This window comes from Diuraphis noxia, unplaced genomic scaffold (genome assembly GCF_037042655.1).
Source record: "Diuraphis noxia isolate RWA-SAM2 unplaced genomic scaffold, SU_Dnox_SAM2 contig0009, whole genome shotgun sequence".
NCBI lineage: Eukaryota > Metazoa > Arthropoda > Insecta > Hemiptera > Aphididae > Diuraphis > Diuraphis noxia.
In genome coordinates this window covers 1,989,366-2,010,200 of record NW_028301719.1, presented here as the reverse complement: position 1 = coordinate 2,010,200, position 20,835 = coordinate 1,989,366, and the positions used below count along the sequence as shown (strand labels likewise).

At 29.9% G+C, this 20,835-nt stretch overlaps 2 protein-coding genes and 1 non-coding gene across 5 annotated transcripts in view; 1 reads left to right on the top strand and 2 right to left on the bottom strand.

The window, feature by feature from the left end:
- The window catches only part of LOC149054240 (uncharacterized), a 32,693-nt gene extending 22,529 nt beyond the window's left edge, over window positions 1-10,164 (top strand). For 2 of the 3 annotated variants that reach the window (XM_089230480.1, XM_089230477.1), the window contains one exon: window positions 1,274-7,714. In XM_089230480.1, the coding sequence (XP_089086606.1) occupies window positions 1,274-1,839 (566 nt within the window). In that variant the 3' untranslated portion in view covers window positions 1,840-7,714. Of the gene's footprint in view, window positions 1-1,273; window positions 7,715-10,030 lie in introns of those variants that run through there. The other variant, XM_089230478.1, reaches the window with a different exon arrangement.
- Window positions 6,572-14,740, bottom strand: LOC149054238 (dnaJ homolog subfamily C member 22-like). Its single transcript, XM_089230481.1, has 5 exons — window positions 14,074-14,740; window positions 9,302-9,449; window positions 8,816-9,053; window positions 8,424-8,691; window positions 6,572-7,749 (listed from the first exon to the last, which is right to left on the bottom strand). Exons 1-5 carry the CDS (start codon window positions 14,419-14,421, stop codon window positions 7,537-7,539), a joined length of 1,215 nt encoding a protein of 404 aa, XP_089086607.1. The 5' UTR covers window positions 14,422-14,740; the 3' UTR covers window positions 6,572-7,536.
- On the bottom strand, window positions 10,267-10,574 carry LOC149054239 (RNase MRP). Its single transcript, XR_016192334.1, has one exon.
- Window positions 14,741-20,835: the final 6,095 nt, after the last annotated feature.

Here is a 20,835-nt window from a genome sequence, read left to right as displayed (position 1 = left end):
TACAAGTACAATGAAAAGGAAAATTGAAATTTCTTTAAAATCTAGAAACCAATTCGGATATATATTTTGAAGAACAAGGGAACGAATTAGGAATTAATTCGAATATTTCAAAAAAAAAAAATCACCCGACATATCTAATATGACTTAAATGCTATGATCCTTGTAATTAGCGGACTGTTAAGGTTTAGTTCTGTATTATTAGTTGTTTTAATGATAATTCCAAATAAATACCAATTACTAACAAGTACTATACAAGCATTATTATAAAGCTAAAGACAAAGTTTTATAATATATCAATAAACTTATCGTTAGAAAGACTTTACTGAAAGAAAAATATTATTGTCATCGTATTCAACACATAATAATTTGAAAGTTCATTGTAAACGTGCAGTGGCCTGACTATAAAATTTTCCGACATCAATTTTAATTAAATATTTGATCAAGTCGTCTGATTTTTAATAGCGGCTCATGAGTAAATACTCAGAGGAGACTTAAATTATAAAACATAAATTCCATATAACAAAGAACCTAGAAAAACCTTTTTATTGAAAAAATAATATGAATAAAACGTGTATAACTATATAATTATACGAAAAACTACACGGCGCAGTGGTATGGCAATATTACTGTCGTGAACCCAGGTTCAATAGCGTCTATGATACGCAGCTTATTCTTCCCGACTCTCTTCGACCTACCAGCCATGCAATTACATGTTACGATTGCAACTTACTGACGAGCTTTAGTTTCACTGAACCGGCGACCGTCGTAATGAGCCGTAATGACTAAAATAGTAATTCTATCAAGTTTTCGATTTTGTGACTTTCAATTTATAATAATAAACAACGAAAACGATATAATATATTTTTAATTCAAATGAAAATATTTCTATACATTATTATTTTTAATTAATTATATTATTTGCAAGCAACTAGTTTATTTTTAAAGGGAGACGCAGTCTCAAAGTCTCCCCTAGTCTCCTGACGAGCCACTCCTTGCTGATTTTTGAAATGTTGATGTAAAATAATATTCACGGATGTATACTCTGTATATAATATATAGTTAGTATCAAATATCCATCTTATTTTTTTTTTAACTGTTTATATTTGTGTTATTTCAACATTATTTTGTATATATCATTATAATATTATCAAAAAATATAATTTAGTGTGTTTTTATATAAAAAGGGTTTATCCCGTTAATTTATGATAAAAATACACTACTATGGCAGGAGCTATATTATTATAAGAAGGTTTGACGTTTATTTACCTTTCAGGCGCATCGCCCACCATGCGGGACACCGGTCGGGGCCTGCGAGCCGAACAGTGGGCCAGATTCTGCGGCCGGTACAATTGCGCGGACGCGATCGAGAAACTAGCGCGCAACCGACTCCTGGAACGGACGACGTCGTATGGCCGGTGGGGCAGCGACCCGGAGTTGGGCCCGCACATGCTGATCAACGGTCGGCTGATGCAGCCGCCGGCCACGTCGGCGGTGGCCACACTCCAGCGCGCGGCCACGCAACACCACCGCTCGATCAAGTCGAAACTGAAGCGTGCGTTCCGCACGTCGTCCAATCCCGACTCGACCGCCGGCACCGCCAACCAGTATTCGCTGGTGTCGCAGCTCACCGGCGCGGCCCTGTGCGCAAGCAGTCCCGCGTTGCCGGTGCACACGCGCGCCAAGCCCATGGTCAAGTCGTTGCTCAGACCGTTGACCGTGCCAAAGGTGACCGTCACCGGAATGCAAGAACCGCTCCAACAGCAGCAGCAAACGCCCGTCCCGTCGTCACCGAACGCCACCGATTCTCGGAGCAAAAAACAGAAGAACAAAAAACGATGATGGTAATAACCGAGTAACCGACAAACGCCGCGGGTTACGGTTTAATATTATTATGATTATTACAATTATTTTTAAATGGTATATGAGTATACAATAAATATCGTGAATAGTGGCGTAGCCAGGGAAACGGCCGAGGGTGCTGCAACCTCCCCCCCCCCCCCCCGAGTTGTTGAGAAAATTTAAAAATTATTAATTTGATGGTCTATGAAAGTCGCTAAGAAAGTCTTAAATTGTATTTTTAAATTATAAAAAGAAAATTCATGGCTATTTTTAGTATTTTTTTCTACATGTTATGCTTATGCTGAAGAACCTAGGTAAACTATTGGTGTGTAAGAATTGATATCAACCCTTCCCCTGGAAGAATAATCCTGGCTACGTCACTGATCGTGAATAACCCAAATTTTTATATATAATGACGACTGAATTTGCTGCAGTATCTATACTATATACAGGATGTAACAGTACTATTTGACAAATATAGTAATATTTGTAATAGAACTCTGTTAAATAGTCTTGTTACACCTTAAATAATATAGTCGTAGACACCGTGTAGATAGATGCCATGATGGGTGGTAGTGGTGGTACTCGAGCTATATAGGCGCAACTAGGGGGTGCTCGGGGGTGCTTCAGCACCCCCAAATCAAAAATACCAAAAATGGAAAAATCATATGAAAAAAGTTTTCTTTGTTATACGTACGATTGTTTTTTATTTGGCGTTTTTGGTGGAAACTCAAATTATTTATGATGATTATAGTTATATAATATGTTGGGCGTATATCGATTGCGCCGAAATGACCTTTTTACCTGTGAAAAATCTATTGATTCCGCCGGCTATCGACTCCGCCGAAGTTTTCTTTTTATTGATTCCGCCGGTTAATATTTGTAAATTATTTATTTTAATGAAAACAAAATATAAAAGGCTTAAATTAATATACAATTAATTTTCAATTCACTAGTAAAAACACTCGTAGTCTTAGAGCATTACCTAAATATATAACTTGAATTTTGAATTCTCCAACTATACTAAACGTCTTAATCTCCCCTAACATATTCTATAATAATATACGTATAGCTATCGCATATTATCGTGTCGGTTTTATCTTAATCAATATAATCTATAAAATTGTATCGAAAAGAGACATATTTTATTACACGTAGGTACATCGGTATTATTAGAAATAAAAGTAAATATTGTACAATATGTTTTGTGTCCAAATGATCAACATTTAGTGACAGTTGTAGTCTTGTTCGCGTGTTGCATTATACATATACCAGATATCTCGACACCTCGTGTTAAAAATGAATTTTGAAATCGTTATTAGTGAAAGAAAAAATCAATTAATATCATATAAAAGTTTTAAATTTTATAACAAAGCGTACTATTACCTATTTATTTTATTTGTACTAAATTATATTATTTTTGCATTTTTGGCGTTTTTAAAATAAATTGTAGAACATTTGATTATTATTTACTATTACCTATTTATTTTATTTGTACTAAATTATATTATTTTTGCTTTTTTGGCGTTAACTAAATAAATTTTATATCATTATTTTACTATTTTAATACATTTTACTTACAAAAATGTTTGAATTATTTTTTGAAATATTTATATTTAAACTTTAAAAAAATTGATTTAAAAATACATAGTCGGTGGAATCGATAGCCGGCGGAATCAATAAATAAAAAAGTTCGGCGGAATCGATAGCCGGCGGAATCAATAAATAAAAAAGCTCGGCGGAGTCGATAGCCGGCGGAATTGATATTAAAACGGCGGAATCGATAAAACCCCAATATGTTTGTATCAAAAATTAGTCATGTAACATTGACATTTTTATCTGTTTATAGGTACTAGGTCATTATATGAATATATAAGTAATATGCCTATAATGTATTTATGAGGTAGATTACTGTTTAGATAGGTACATAAATATTAGTGTGCTTATGTTTTTACAGTGCATTTAAGATTGATTATAGTAATATATAAAATTGAAGAATGGTACTTAGGGGTGTGGGGGCGTAGCCCCCACGGACCTGTTTCATCTACATTAATTTTAGCACCCCCAATGTTTGGCCTCTAGTTGCGCCTATACAGTCGAGCTAACCCATTGAAATATATTTTCCAATAATACAGTGTATACTTTGTATATTGTATTAAATAATAATAGGATAGGCATTTTGTGTCGCGCAGAAATCGTAAATTCAATATTACATACTATACTTTAGTACCTTACCTATTTCATATTTCAGATGTGAGTCCATCACGCATTAACAGGAGCAATTAAATTGTTTCACATATTATAATTTTTTTTTTTCAAAATTAATGCATTTTAATCGAAATTCGAGCGTGGAGTAACTGTGTTATTAAACTTAATGTACTTATTACTAAGGATGATAATTGCGGTTTGTCTAACGACATGAATTATAAAATAGGTGTTTTAATAATTCATATTCTACTAAGGCAATTTTCAAAAATTATTCAATTTTATTAAATTAATATTAATTACTATTAATACATTATCCTGTGTAGGTAAATATTAAGTGATAAATAATATAATTTATTATGAAATAGGATAGTAGGGGAAGAGGTAGCCTACCGACACACTGAATCAGTGCCTGCAATATTTTCCATAATTCATAAAAAACATAAAGACTAAAAGCATTTTTTGTTTTATATTCCTAGCTTCCATTAAAAATAATGCTTAAAATTATGACATATAGTTTTTGTTGATAAAAAAAAAAAAACAGATTTCAAATGTGATTTCCAGTTAAAAATGTTATTATAATTCATTGAAAAGTTCTGTTGCGAAGTTCTAAAGGTATCTACATGAACATTTGAAATATTTAAAATTAGCAAATTGCTAATATAAAATAATTAAAACATGGCAAACAATTAATAACTCAACAACGCGTCAACGCACAAGTAGTATATCAAAATATAATATTAAATAGTTGCTAACGTATCTAAGTAAATTTTTTTAACTAGATTTTAATTTACAGATAATTCTTTTCAGAATCCTGAACCCTGATACATACTTTTGTTAATTTGTAAATCCAAAAAATGATGCATTCACGTATTTGCGAGTTAATAAAAAGAACATTGATCTTTTTATTCAGATTATACTACGTTAAATGTATGAGAAGTACAAAATACATCTCAGTACTTCAGTCAGTCAATGCGTTACAACTTACTTAGCCAGCTAATACTTAGGTACCTATAAAGTAAAAATAACCAGATTTGAGCTTTAGTCACTACAACTACAATTTTTTTTTATGAAGTATGATTAATATCTTCAAAATGAATATTTAAAGCCATTGAGTTTAGATGAATGTAAAATTAGATGCCTTCAAATGTTTTAGTATAAATTTTGAATCGTGTCTTAATTATGAAAAGGCAAATTGGTTTATGATAAATAGATAGGTATCTACTATGTAGAATATGTATTTTTTTTATTTTTCACTAAATAGCGGTAATTATAGAAATGTTGATGTTTAAAATGTTTTTATTGTATTATTTTTTTAATAGTAACTGTATAAATGGCATCTGTTTATTTTCTGAAAACTATGGTTTACTGCCAATTGGTTTTGTATGTTGCTAATTATTTAAGATTTAGCTAACTAGTCTTCTAATTGATTTAGATTGTAGGTACTTTGCTTAAAATATGTATCAATTATGTCACAGAGTCAAATAGTCAATATATTATATAAATGATTTAATAATTAAATTATCTTAAAATAATGTTTAAAAATTAAAGTACACTTATCTTTATACCTGTCACTTGTTCATTATCCAATTTTTTAAGGATATTATGTCATTTATCAGTATTATTAATTATTATGAATTATGATAAGCCGGATTATGTATTTATAGTGACTAGATACCTCCATAATATTATAGGCATTGTCCTTATTTATGATTTTTGCTGTAACATACTGTATTACCTATTATTCATTTATATTCAAAATTAACCAGAATTTAAGTATAATTTTGTGTTCTGTATTTTTTTACAAATTTCTTTATTAAGATAAAATTTTGCTAATTATTAAAATTAAAATGATACTAAATGATATTATTGAAAAAATATTTACTATGGATAACATATTTTATACTTTTGTATTTATTGTTTATGCATTTTTGAAATATTATATTAAATTCCTGTTATTTCTCTTCAGCCAATAGAATACAAATGTATAAATATTGTAACATAAAAATCATAGTGATTGGCCACTGGTAGGTAATATCCTACATCCTTTATTAATTACTTTTCTGAATTTTAAATAATATAGGTATGTTATGATGTTGTGTATCCTAATTATTATTTCTCTATTTTTTTTTTTAACTACCTACACAATATTGCATTAAAATTAGCTTAGTGAAATTAATTTTATCCAAAAATAGGTATAGGATATTTTCTAATATCATAAAAATGGTTATGTAAAATTGTTCAAAAATGTATGAGAGAAAACTATGTAAATAGGATTTTGTTAGTTATTTTAATTGTTATTGAAAAAAAAATGTATTGAATGTTTGATAAAATTGAATTGTACAAAACGACCTATGTGAAAGAATGACTGTTAATATTCTCAATTATTAAGGTGCTCTTCAGATATTGTTTATTAATAATTTTAAATTTAATATGTATATCATTAATATTACCTAATGCTAAATATTTTTTCATTACTGTTTATTTAAACTAAATACTAATTACAAAAGCAAGTCAATAAACCATATCATAGAAATGTTATTATATTTTTTTTACGATTGTTCTAAACAACATATTATAATAATATGTTATGAATTTTATGGACTACCTATCTAACTAATCGTCTGATTAAAAAAAAAAAAAACTTTAGCATTACAGTATTGATAATGGCACCGTATTGTAAAGTTAACTGATAATTACTATGATCTATATTTTAACAATACATACAAACATTACAAACTATTTCCCAACTCCTATAATTAAATTACCTATATCAATATGATATAAATATAAATATATAATTTTTACAGAACAAAATATTTGTTTCTAAAAACACAAGTATAAATATGTTATTCTGAAAGTACAGTCCATGGCTTGAAGCCAATTGGCATTAATAAATTACACTAAATAAATTATGATGACAAATTAAAATAATTTAATTTTAAATAAATAATAAAATCATAAAGGTTGGTGTTATTAGTAAAATACATATTAAAAATAAACTAAACATTGTTATTATTATAATATAGGAACTTCGAGATACTGAAAACTCGAAAACATTACATTATTTATAATTCAAACAAAATATATCAATATAAACTTAGTGTTTAATTTGGCTTACTTATAAATTATATAGATTTATACTTAATGAGCATTTATACAATGTGATTCTAGAGTTGTATTTATTTATCGGACAACATTAATGTATAATAAATGATAATAAATATTTCTAAAATTAAAACACTATCTGATGAAGGCATTCCTTAATAAAAATATAATGTTAATTTAACATAATATAAAGAATTTCAATATTATAATTTTTGTTTCTAAATTAACCATCACATAAGGATTTTATGCCTTGACCAAAGCATTTATGAAAAATAATAACCTTAAATTATGTTAAATTAAACATAAATTTGGTTTTATCACAGTTAATGTATAAACAAATATGATTTGATGGATAGGTACATAACAAAAAAATAATACTGCAACTTAAAGCTCTTCATTAAATTGTTTATTTCTTCTTCGCCTTTTAGCTCTACTATTTGATAGAAGTTCACATGCTTGCTGTACTTCGAAGAATCGATTTTGCACATCTTTCTTAGTTACATCATCTTTAGCTTTATCTGGATGGTATTTAACTGCTAATGTTCGACATTGATTTTTTATTTCAGTTTGTGTAGCTCCTGATCTTAATTCCAGCACCTTAAATTTAAAATTTAAAATAATAAATATGGATTATTATAAATTGTATGAACTATAAGAACACCATTTTAAATTTTTAGCTCCAAACTAATGCTCATGAATAGAATACAGATTTTTATGCACTAAAAAGTATCATAAATAAGCAGTAAATATAAATGAAAATATACAAAAGGAAGTTTGGTAACTTAATTAGGGGGACTTAATGCAATACAAAACTTTCCTGGTTAAATTGCTCAACAAGATTATGAAAAAGGAAGTTAACTTCTGTTAAACATGATAAAATTGATATAGGTTGACCAAAAACAAAAATTTTGTCAATAAATGGTAATACTAAAATTGTCTTCTTGACAATATATTAAATTAAACATTAATTAGATTTTGAAAATAGTAAAAATTTAACTTCACTCATCATTCATTCACTCAAATGTTCATCAAACACCTAAATATTTAAAAAAAATAATTCTCATTAATTTGAAACTATTATGACTTATAAAGAAAACTGACAAAAATCCATCAATGTAAAAAGGAAACAAATATACAATTGCATAAAAATCTGTGCCACATTCATAAATAATAATGTTGTCAAAGTGTATAAAAATTCTACATTTTAAGAATTCATTCAATGTTAGTTTCATACATTTTAAATAAAATTTTATCAAATAGTGTAATCTCACCTTAAAAGCATTTTGTTCACCCGAAGGATCAGATAATGAAACTATTTGTCGCCAAGTCTCCATCCACCCATGTTGTTGTGCAAATTGCCATACATCAATAAATGATTGTTTTACGTCTAACCACCAGGGTGAACTGAAAAAATGACCTAGGGCCTCATGGAATGGTACTTCGTCTCCATCTTCATCAGTCACTTTGGCGTTGAAATATAAATAACTACTCCATAAAGCCATGTATAACAAGCAGCACATACTAATTACAATGATTCGCCTGAAAATTGTATTAGATAAATAAATAAATATTGAACAGATAAATTTGAATATGATTTATACTTTTATTGAATTCCTATTTAATTATAAATTCTTACAATATTATTTTTCATAAAAATGCTTACTTTAAGGTGCCTGGGGTCTTTTGGTTTTTTGGTCTCCACCGTTTTTCCAAGTGATCAAATGACCATGCTGCAGATAATATCATTATGGCGAATGATGTAGATTCATCAATGTCGTAGCCCCATTTATCAAATATAAATGATTTCAATGGATTACCAACCATGGGTATAAAATATGCACATATTAAAGGCCATTTAATGGATCCCGTTTCATGACCAATATTTCCCACAGCCCATACACCTAAAAAATTAATCAACAATATTTAATACTATACATACTTGGTAAAAATGCAATTGATTATTTTAAAAATTTAAGAATTCATATACCTATGGAATCTTATTTCTATGGTTTTAAATGTACTTGTATATCAATTAAATATTACAATAATACTGTATGATGTACTTAGAAATAACAAAAATATATAGTTGTAGAAAAAATCATTAACTCCATGATGTTACTATTTAGAATATAAATTATGAATCACTTACCTAAAGCAGCAGCTAGAGGAGTAAATATTTGTAACCATTGCCAGCTAAGACCTGCGACATTATCTTCAGGTATTGCTAGGGATACAACGGTACTGAAAAGATAAGCCACAACTACCATACCAGTGAATCGGACCGTAGAAAATGGTGGCTGAAATATAATATACAATGTCAGAGATTTTAGTTTAAACTCATAACAATAATTTTATAATAACTATGCAACAACTAATAATTAAATTATAACTTATAATTAGCCATTAATATAAATTATTTTCCATTAGGTTGAGCTATGGCCTGTGATTTGGTAATATATTACCTAATTAGTTTCCTTCTTAGAACTGTAACTAATCTTACAATTTACAACAATGTCAACAAAACATTATACCTACAATAATATATAATAATAATATGTAAATAATAAATATTGTTGTACTAGGTTATAGATGGTAATATTATAGTTGGGATATGCTTTTAAGTTTATTTGTAGTTCATTCTTGATTAGGAGGTATCTTACACATTATTTTTATTTTTTAATGAATAAATATTTTTCTTAAATTATAAAATAATATTATACTATTAAGTTCAAAATATTTTATTAATTTGTATATTATAATAAAATGACTGTCCATAGATTTATGCTATAGATCAATATTTCTATTTTTGTTATATGTATAGATTAATTACATTGTTCTGTATTTCTGTATATTGTGATAATCGATTATTATTTTACAGTTCAAAATCTATCAAATCAGCCATCCTAAAACTACACACTTCATTAGTGCAATAATATTATATTGTTAAGGAATATTTCAAGCAACATTCTCCAACGATTTTTCTGAGAACGACGAGGAATAATATTGCCGTTTCAGTGAATGAGATAAAATAATATGAATGTTGAACAAAAAAAAATACATAAAAGGAATAGTAATTGGAATTTTTTGTTGTTTTAAATGAAAAAATAATGTACCTCTCCACCGTTGGTAAGCCCCATTAAGTCAAGGGCTGCTTGCGCGGCCCTCCCTCGACATACTGTATATCTAGGACCAATCGAAATCGCCCACACACAGCTCTACGGATCACGGACACGTCGAGAGACATGCACCGGTCACATCCGTCAAGTGGACGAGCGAGCGGGGCGGAGTCGAACGGCCGTTAAGCCGGTTGCACTTTCTGCCGCAGGTCCGGGGACTTTCCTCAGGTCGAAATGTGGACATTCGGTAACCGCTTGGTTACCGCGCCATGAGTGTGGACCCGATGGTAAGGTAACGGTGATGAGGTGAAGGGTAAGCGTCTGATGCTACTATATATACTGAGCAGTCACGTCGGACAATCACGAGTGAGAGTGTTTTGGGATCAATAACCGCCATCTAGCGATGAAATCGAACGTCACTAGTTTATTGAACGACCGCAAATCGTCGCTAACGTTATGGTTACACTATTTAATTATTAAATGTCCCTCCTAATCGTTGCGATACCGTTGATCTTGTATAATATTATGCAAAATGTGACCAGTAATATTATCGAAACTGGTTTAACGAAAAGACCGTTATGATATTATGGTTTTAATCACTGAGCTATACATTTAAAATAGCACAATTTAAAATTCAGTGGTTTTAATTTTACGTGTAACCACATACATTTTATTAAATATAATGAATTTTAAGTTTTATTTCAAGCCGAAGGGAAGGGTGCTCACAATCTGTATATTCCGACATTTTCAATAAATATACTAATATTGTGCTCTATATTATTAACGATCTAACCAGAATGCAACTAACACGTCAACACAGTTTAAAAGTAACTATCGACTGTTGGAGATGTTAACAATGACAATAATATTATACACAATACTTCGCGATGATCAATATTTATGGCATTGTGTTGGTGGATACGATTAAACGGTTACAACCTCATTTCGGTAAGCCGATCAGAAAAAAAAAATGTTTTACACGAAATGACGAGTTGTGAACCCTCCTTAAGTATAATAAGTAATGTAATACACTATTTCTAAGAAATAAAGGTGATTAACCTTCACATCGTGTTTGTGTAATATTCTCAAGGTTAAATTCCTCACATGTCCAAGCGTCGAACTCTTCTCGCAGAAGGGTTCGGTTAAGAAATTTGATTTTCCTGAACATGAATTTTGTTTGGCAAAAAGAATACCTATTATATTTATATTTATATTATAGGAGTCGGCGAACCATAATAATATTATAATCTATAGGTTTGTACTCAACACTCAAGTATTTTATCCAAAAAGTCGAATTATATAGGTACTGTTATGTGTTATCTACCCTTTGTTGTTGTTGTTTTCAAAGCAGTAAAAAAAGTCGGAGACAGCAGGGTAGGTTTATTATATTTCAGAATGATCGTAAAATTATGATACTTATGGCAAATGTAATATACTATACATATAGGTAATATATTTTATTTTTACAATATACCCAAATGTAATAAAAAAACATGTACCTATTTATTTGCAATAAGTTTTATAACTTTTAGTAAGTTAAAATATATTTGCGAAGTATGTTATTATTGGTTAGTAAAGTTAGGTTATTAGTTACCTTTTTCTATAACTTAGAAGTTCAAATTATAAATCGTTTTAAACACTTAAATTTTTATTTTTACAAAGTGTAAAAGATTATTTATTGAAAGACAATGGTTAATTTTAATTAGATACCTATTATTATTTACATTACAGCGTTTCATATTATTTTTTAGGATTTTGCTTGTTATTTCATTACAGGTAAACATATGTTAATAAGTATTAGGAACGCGCGTCGTACAATCGTAGGTTAGGTACTAGGTAAGTCATAGATAATATAATAAATATTATACACTTAATATAATTTATTGTAAATGATAATAAACTGTAATAAAATATTGTTGTATGAGTAAAACAAAGATTGAACCATATACAATACATTATAAAATATGTTAACAGCCCACCAATAAAGAATAGGCAAAAAATAAAAGTCAACTCAATTTAGAATTTTTTCAAATCCTAGCCTATATAAGTAGTTGTTATTTATGTTCAGATAAATGTATTGAATAATGATCATAAAATCTATTATAAGAATAAGAATATTAAATGATGATAATTATTGCAGGATTTATGTAGAATAATTATACTTGAATTGCGCGGACCAATAAAAACATTAAGGACAATATACTTCCTACGTCACACAAAACAACACGTATATAAGTAAATAATATATATATGGCAAATGCATTAGGCATAACATGCCAACAGGTATATATATACGATTAAGACCATATGTGTTATAGTTATAACAATAAACATCATGTTATTTCACTTTATTAATTGCTGAACATTGTGGCCCGATAAATATTTGTATGAGTATATTAATGTATATACAATTTTTATTTTATTTATTTGACAATCAGACGCCCCGAAGAGCATTTGATTGAGTTAAGTAAATATAAGTAGGTAATTGATAATAGGTAGTGAAAATAAATAAGTTGAAAAAGGTTAAGTAGTATGACTATAAGGTTGGTTTAACAGATATAACAGTCTGTGAAAATTTCCACTCTTAAGAATGGTTATGACCATACGATGTATATGGTTGACCTATATATATATATATATATATATATATATTGAAAAACATTGAATTCTATCTTGTGAGCCGCTTTATGTCATTGTAGTTATTATTCTGTCCGAAATCTTAAAATGGATAATCTCGGAAAATAATGACGATGGAATTAGTTAATGTATCCGAATTCCAATATAGGCGATGAACAAGAGAAATAATATTATTAATAATATGTCATCGGCAGTTGATGAATCGCTTCGGTGCGTATAATATAATAGGTACATTAATACATTATACAGGTAGGATCGCGTTCCATTTCTTTCGTCTGACACTTTTTTCAAACCGACCGAGACGTTTCCGGCTGCCTCCGCGACACAACGTAAACGCAATGTATAAGTAGTTTTTACTCATTTATAAGTATGTCAACGGAAAGCTACATAGAACGTATTAAATAAATACATATCCACCGGATATAATATTATTTTCATCGACGACGGATTAAACCGTAATACAGGTATCGTTATCGAATGCTCGTGTCGATATTCAAAATAATATTAATACAAATCGTTTATTATTTTAGATGTGCATACCGGAAATCTACAATTTTTTAAAACATTCATGTCGTGTGTTTGTGTGAAGTTACGCTTTTATGTGAGGAAAAAAATCCATACTGTGTATCCACGCGTGGAAAAAAAATGCCAACATTATGACGTGTATCTGTTGCGATTACTTACAGATTAGCGAAAAAACGTAAACATAATAAAATCAAAAATAAGATACGTATAATATAGTATAATAATAGTAATGGTAAGCATATTAATACCTATATTATACCTATAGGTACTTGTACTTGTATTATTATTAAGCGTCACATCTCCATTATTATTATACTAAATACGGTACGCTGATATTATACGTTATACCGCACCTAAAGTGGAAGATTTCTAAAAAACTGATCCAACCCTCACCCCTCCTTAAAAAAGAAAAAGAAAAGAGTTAATATATATATATCCCATATTATACCTACTTATTGTAAAACAATTTTCAATATTCTCGTAAATGCGTTCAAAACCAATACCGTCGTTTTCGTGCGCGCAAAAACCAAAGAGTATCTATATGCATAAAATATTTACACGGTGTGTGCGCAAATGTTAAAAGCCTAATGACATGATCCTACGCGTCACGCCGAGATCATATTACAGTTGGACCAGCGCTCACCTTTTCGTACACGCGGACCATGTAGTCGACTTTTTTCATGTACTTCTCGTCCTTGTTGGCGTCGGCCACGTACTCGCCGATGTAGAACAGGTCCCTGAGCCAACCGAATCCGAAATACCCGCCGAACGTGCACCACCAGAGTACGCCCTGCAGGTCTCTGCCCAGGTAGAAATGGTGCAGGCCGCACACGCCGCCGATCAGCCACAGCAGATACGTGAGCGTTTTGCTCTTGTTGCTCTTGTTGCCGCCGCTGCTGTAGTCGCTGTGGCGGTTCCGATTGTTGCCGCCGCCGCCACTATTCTCCTCTCCGTACACACCTTTGCCCATGACAGCCGGCAAACCGAACATATCACGTGTCAATGCGTGCACAACAGGTACCTAGTTACTATTTTTTAATATTATAATATGAACTGTTGAGCGAGCGATGGTTGTACACGCACCTACAATAATAACTGCGCAAGTGAAATTTCTGTGCCGGCACGACACGTTGACGCGTTACCGATCCGTAATCGTTACTGATGTATAGCTTAGGTATATAAAATAGTAATAATACAATCGCCGGGCCCCTCCGAAAACGTACGTGCACGGCGCTTGGCGTCTGGCGATGGTGCCGAACAAGTGGCACGGGTAACGGGATTCCCGGATGTAGGCCACGCACTACGTACAGTTCAATAGTTGTTGGCCGCGGTCCGCGGTCACGACGATGACGTCACGTGTACGGCGCAAGCGCTCGCGAGGCGTTCAACGCCGAACTGGTTGTCGTGGGCCGTCGCGAAGAAACCGAGATGCGTTCCATTGCTGCGGCAGTACTCGCACATACAATGTCGTATTATATTATGGTGCAATGGTGCCTACCTTGCCCACCTACCCACTACTTGTTGTAGTCTACGTATACCAGGCATTGGCTGAATAGCCTAGGTATATCGTACGATTCACCGATTCAGTCCGTTCAGTCCGACGTATAAGACGCGCCCATCGTCGTCTCCACGTCAGTTAAGTTCGTGTCGGAGGTATACGCATACTTACGAACCATGATCTGCGGTGATCACAGCAATAACTTTGGATTTTAAAACGTGATATACAACCACGAATCGTAATAATAAAATAATTATTTTTGTTTGACATAATTAAATGAAAATATTAATTTCTCGAAAACATCGATAATCATTATATTATGGGTGATAATACGATGCGTATTGTATAATATAGTGTGTAATAGGTATATCTATTGTTGTATTGTGGTACTAAGTTAGTAATTTAGTATATTAAGTTGAAGTAGTAGGAGTACTATATTCACAGCGCTGAGGGGAAAGCTACCTAGCTATTGTCTGTTCTATTTTAATCAAACGTGGTTTTACTCATAAAACTTGTTAATCACTAGGAAAACTTGATTGACCTAATTGCATGTGGAAAAACACAAGTAAACTGCTAAAATATTGAGACTTTGAATATTCTAGTAATTGGCGTAATTGTTCAATGACATTTTCAAATTCAATGTTTTCGACATAAATTAATTCAAACTGTCGTATTACCAATAGTAAAATAAATTACTATTTACTAATACAAATATTTCATAAAATATATAATACTTACCTAGCAGTATAGATGACAGACGTCGAAATCGGCTAAACAGAAAATTCCAACTAAATTTTGGGCTAATAATAAAATTCAAAAATAGTTATATATATATATATATATATATATCACAGGAAAATAATGGAAAAAAAATAGTAAAAATATATACACAATGTTTTGCATTTAGTAATATAAGTATTGTTGATATTTACCATGGCAATACATTTATTAATTTTTTTTCATATAAGCTTCGGCAACTGAGCCCATTATAGCTGTAGGTTGGTACTGTTGAGTTTTGGGACTGTAGGTTTTTGGAACACTTGAGTGCTGAGAAAATTTCTAGTGAACACCCGTAGGTTTCTACCACAACTGGGTGGAGGACGGCAGCACATTTATTAATTATTCAGGAAGTATTATTATTTAACTTTTACATTTTATAATTTATCGGTCAAAATTTATTCAAACAGCCCAAATTTTCACAGGCCCAGGTGGAGATCGCCGGCCCGTCGCCCTAGCCAGTCCACCCCTGCTTTGCTCAGAATCGTTTTACGATTGCAAAGATTTATCATTGGATTAAGATTACCACATACATTACAGTTACTTACTCTTCAGTCCTCAGTGGCGAGGTTAGAACATAGAAGGATGTTTTACTTACATATTTTAAAAATAAACAGTATCCTATTATCATTATTATCACTTATTCGTTTGTGCATCGAATTAAAAGAGCCCATTTAAGACTTAGACTTAGTGCTTTTAATCCTAAAGTCCTCATCCTTTTTGCGACATTGATTACAGTCCCAGTTTAAATAAAATATTTTGGAATCTAGATGGCCTATAGGCGGTCTATAGACGTACATACAAGCAGTGTTGAATCCAGATAATTTTTCTGGGGGGGGCTCACTTTTTTTTCATTGGTGAATGGTGATACGTCATTTTAGTATTATGAATTATATCTATTAATAGGTAATAGTTATTCTTATTACAATTTATAATTTAGACATTTCAAATTTATATAAAACTACAAAACAAATTATTATTTTTAAATTTTTAAATCAATCTAAGGTTGTCACACATTAATCGTATTACCTATTATTATTATTTATTGCAATTCAAAAAATTCTTAATATTTAAAAAGTTATAAAAAAAATTATTAATTTTCAAATTTTTAAATCAATCTAAGGTTAATCTAAGGTCGCCACATATTATAAATTGTATTATTATAATTTATTACAATTCAGAAATTATAAATATTGAAAAAATTACAAAATAAATTAGAAACCTATTAATTATTTATTTTTAAATTAGTATTGTGCATTTAATAAATAGGTACATTTTGTTAAAAGTCAAAAAGTTGTATTTGTCAAGGGGGGGGGCGAAATAAATTTTAGGGGGGCATTCGCCCCCCCCCCCCCCTGTAGTATACATGGATTCAACACTGCATACAAGTGTTCTGTGTTAAAATAGTATCAGTATACCTACATAGACTATAGATCACCGTTTCCAAACTATTATTAGGACTTAGTAGTTAACTGGCTTAATAGTTCTGATAAGTTTTTATAGTATCTACTCCAGTTTAAGTATACATAAATTGGTTTACTAGGTAATTTATATATATATATACATTTATCCTAAGTAGCCTACATATCTATAATCTGCAGTATGACTGATCATTGTATATACTTATAATAATTGCAGTAATAATAACTCATAAATATATAATATATAATTTATAAAAGAATACCGATTTTTATAAAATTGTGTAAAAAACAGTAAACTGTTGAACAGTAATATTAGTAGGTAGGTAAATGCAGCATATGTCACATGAGTAGATAGGGGGGGGGGGTTGTTTAAACACCCTCTATGTTCCACCGTTTAATCCAAAAATATATTAGATACGTAAACATCCGTGTTTATTTATAAAATAATTCTGACTGGCCATACGCGCCTGGTATAATCCGTGTATTAATAGGTAGGTAGTTACAATAATAAAATGTATAAGTTATTTACACATTATAAAGGTAGATATAGCCGTATAGGTGTTTTCTATAAGTTGGTTGTAGTCTCATATTGTACCTAGGTACTTATTAAATACTTATAGTATAATACGTTCTATATTGTTGTAAATTATAAATTATTAATGACATGTTTTCTTTTCTAAATATACCTAGTTAATAGTTGTAAGTTTATCACTATTATTATAACATATTATAATATTATTATGCATCAATATATATGTATATATATATTATATATAATATTATTTTAACATTAAAATAAGTAAAGGTACCTATTGTGATAATGAGTAAAGAGTAATGAACAAGTTAAATAGTGTAGTGCGCAGCTAATGTCTTAATTCTTAAGAGTACGTAACAGTGGTATATTTGTTGTCTTCTTCTTACCAGTGCGTAATATAGCAAATTTACGCTCAGCACAGAACACGTCTTGTAGCTCCTTTAGTTTAAAAATTACAGTGAATCGACCTATTATGAAACTTTATGGTAAGAACATTTTCTGTGTTTGTACGTTGGTTTTTTACGATAATTCAATTTTTAAGTGAGTTATGAGTATATAATGACAGTACATTAAAAATGCTCATAACTCACTTAAAAATTGAATTATCGTAAAAAACCAACGTACAATCACAGAAAATGTTCTTACCATAAAGTTTCATAATAGGTCGATTCACTGTAATTTTTAAACTAAAGGAGCTATAAGTGTTTTGCTGAGCGTAAATTTGCTATTATTATTACGCACTGGTAAGACGGAGACAACAAATTCCACTGTTACGTACTCTTAAGCTCTGCAGAAAGAACTGCAACAACTAACTCTATTAGCGCCGTCGCCTGCCTTTAATCTTTTAATTATAGTCAGTATTTCATAATTCGAATTAGGTATATATAATGATGTGATCATATTATAGGAACCTTGTACCTATTTAATGAATTAATATCGATTTATAGAGTTAAGATTTTGTACCAATTTGTTCAATTGCGAAGTATAATACTGATGCACACTTACTGTTGCATTTTGTAGATTGTAGGTTGTAGGTATAACTTAATCCCACCTTTGTATAACTTATATATAAATATTGGCGAATAAACGATACGGGAATGGGTGGCAGTATTGGGATAAACAGTTCCCACTCGGCACTCGTTCCCGGTTTTTGAATTGAAAAAAAAGCATAACTTCATAAAAAAATATTTTAAAACATAACATATGAGCTAAAAATATTTTTGACCAGAACAACATAATAACCTAAAAGGCTAAAAATAGCGGAGACAATAATATTATAGTAAGACTTGGCCTACCCTGCTGGACTTATAATTCTTCATCCAACTATAAATAATGATGAGGACTAAAGTAATATTAGGTACTATGTAAAATAATGAAATATAAAAAAAAGTTCAAATATCATGTCACAAAATATAAACGTCATTTTTACTGTACATCTATTACAATTTCAACTTTTAAATAATTCTATCTATACATTAATAATTGTGCAATGGAGTTTTCGACAACTTACTCATAATAATTTTTTATACTCGGTTAGTCATCCTACTTGTATTATTATTGTATAATATACGCATGTATTATTTGCGTCGTTATAAATGTTCTTTACGGACTATTAAAGTCTTTTACAAATGAAAACTTTCGAAAATTAGATGACGCAGACGACGCCGTTATTTTCACACGAAGGTCAATTTTATTACATGTTATTATTATTACACATATTACACTAAATATTGAGGTCCAATAAAGTATTAACACGTAAAACGTGTAAAAACGTAAAACTAAATTAAACACTTTACTGGTAATCGATTATCGACCATCTCTATAATTAACACGGATAGCATACTTTAGAGTTAAGGTAACAGTATAATAAATAACAGGTGTGCTAACGTGCTACTCCCACTATTGTTATAGATATGTAAACAAGAATTGATTTTGGTATACATTTTTTAAATATATAAAATGCTTATTGTTTTGTATAACTGTTTTACATAATATATTATAATAATATGATTAAATTATAATCTAAATGTGGTGTTATACGTATAACCATCATTATATAGGTTAGTATTTCAATCGTTTATTATAATTTTTTATTTACAATTCACATTATTAATGCAAATCATACATATTATATTAAATGAGTTAGGTACTCCATAATTAATATAGGCCTTAATATTGAATTGATTAAAATTAAAACAACATATTATTTGTTACGTTTTATGTACCAAATGTCCAAATACATATATGACAGTAGGTACATATTTACATATATATATATATATATATATATATGCAGTATACACCGTACACCTATGTAATCTAATATTGTGATTTGTGAATATAAATAACGTGTGTCATAAATATATTCAATACTTGATAATATTTTTTCTAAGATACCGTTATATTTTTAACGCATAATAACTGTTTAAAAAAGAATACTTCTATTTAATGCAATATATGACATAAGGTAGATAAAATATATTAAATTCAGGTTTTTAACAGTAAAAAAATAACTATTATTGTGATTTAAATGTAACAGGCGCTATCATATAGAATAATATTGTATGTTATACTACTAATGTACATTATAGGTAGATAAATGGCAATACAGTAATACATACCTAATTTCTTTATATATATATATATATATGTGTGTGTATGTGTGTGTAATAATTTAAATATATATACCTTACGACAAACGGAATTCTGTTCCATTCTACTTGGTATAGCCATATTATACACATACTATCATACCAAATAATAATCACTTTAAAACTATATGACTGTAATAATAACAATATACATTTTATAAACCTATATGTATATGGTTATACCGATATGCATACAGTTCACTCGAGTCGATACTGTAGTTAGTATTTTTATTTTAATATCGTTGTATTTTTATTCTGCAGATAATTTCTGGTGTAAAGTATGGTTACAAAAGTAAATTTCTGTAGGCTCACTTCTTAACTTTTTACAACTTTGATCATTTAAAAAAAAATAGATTCGTAATTTTAATTGAAATATATAAAATACTTTTATTATTTTATTGAAATAATCAAAAGTTCAATCCATTTAAGTATCCACTTTGCTACTAGTTTCCATTGCATAGGAAAGTACCTATATTTATAATATTGTAGTTTGAGAATTTAAGAGAATCTATTATTTGATTTT